This window comes from Trypanosoma equiperdum (assembly GCF_001457755.1).
Source record: "Trypanosoma equiperdum strain OVI genome assembly, contig: ctg_18, whole genome shotgun sequence".
Lineage (NCBI taxonomy): Eukaryota > Euglenozoa > Kinetoplastea > Trypanosomatida > Trypanosomatidae > Trypanosoma > Trypanosoma equiperdum.
This window is the reverse complement of record NW_027123949.1, coordinates 1-1,349: the sequence shown is the minus strand read 5'-3', so window position 1 is coordinate 1,349 and position 1,349 is coordinate 1. Positions and strand designations below refer to the sequence as shown.

The 1,349-nt window shown below is 49.1% G+C and overlaps 1 protein-coding gene across 1 annotated transcript; it reads left to right on the top strand.

The window, feature by feature from the left end:
* Positions 1 to 587: 587 nt before the first annotated feature.
* Positions 588 to 1,226, top strand: TEOVI_000051200 (uncharacterized protein; the record flags this gene model as incomplete). The annotated part of the gene is made up of 1 exon (XM_067223570.1): positions 588 to 1,226. The coding sequence occupies one exon, from the start codon at positions 588 to 590 to the stop codon at positions 1,224 to 1,226; it is 639 nt and encodes a 212-aa protein (XP_067079671.1).
* Between the last annotated feature and the right edge of the window lie 123 nt (positions 1,227 to 1,349).

Below are 1,349 nucleotides of genomic sequence, written 5' to 3'. Positions count from 1 at the left end.
TAACAGCACTAATTGCTCACGTAAAAAGCAGGCTGACGATGGCCACACAAAAAGTAGCATCAAGCGGTGACATCAGAAGCAAGCTGGTAACACTCAGCCTCAGATCAGACAAGAGGCAGAAAGGCAAGTACGGCCCGCTGGCGGCCATTGCTATTTAAAAAGCAACAGAAGGAAGCAAATTGCTGGCAGAAAACGCCAAAGGAGCAGGCGACCTTATTGACCACCTAACACGACTACACGCAGCATACGACGCCTTAAGAGGCACCGCGACCAAGACCGACGAAGCCAAGATAACACCAGGGAGCAGCAGTAACTTTGCTAATGTGGCGATCACGGGAGCGAAACACTCAGGATCACCAACAACCGAATGCCCAGCAGCAACAGTACCGGATTCAGACACAATAACAGACAAAAATTTTAACGCAAAGCAAGGCGTAGCTATTCCCGTACTTCATGGCGCTGTTAAAATCAGCTGCACAGACCGAGCTGGCACCGGAGCCTGCACGGGTGTCGAACAAAACACAGACTACCTACATATCAAGCTAGACAGGCGCGCCACGGACAGCTTTGCCAACCCTGACACAGACATGGCAAGACAAACAGACAAAATAATTATAAAGCTAACAGATCAATTGACACACGTCACGGACGAACATACAGACGGAAATATTTCCGCAGGTTTCGAGGCTTTCAAGCAGCTCGAAACGATAGCTGACTTAACAACCGCCGATAGCTATTTAAGCAACAGCAACCTCAAACGCCTTGTTGCGACGCTAGCACTAGAACTGAGCCCAACAAACAAAATAGAGGGCGAAAACGAAAAGGCCGTCCAAAAAGAAATAGACACATTATATGGAAACAGCGCTACAGACTTAGGAGAGCGCGTATTAGCGAAGCTGGACACCGAAACAGTAACATACTACAGCGATGACAAAGAGAAAACAACGAAGCTGAGCGATGTAACCAACAGCGGAAACCTAGCCACAGCAGCGGCGGCAGGCCTATTTAAACTGGGAGCTGCAGGAGAAACCAAGTGTGGCACCAGCTCAGACCAAACAAAAGAAAACTCCTCCAAGAGAGCAGATTCAGCAGACAAACAAGGAGAAACGAATGACGGGGATAATAAAACGACCGCAGCTGAGTGCAAAGCCACTGAAGAGGGTAAATGTAACAAAACAAAACGCACTTGGGATAAGCACAGGAAAGAGTGCAAAGCCAAAGAGTAAGCGGCTATTTCAGCTATTATTCCTGGCGATGCCGGCCACCTCAACGTGGTGCCAGGGTCCAGTACCCCGTATCATCGGGGGAAGCCAAGAGCCAGCAGCGTTCCTTTCATGGGGAACACTGCT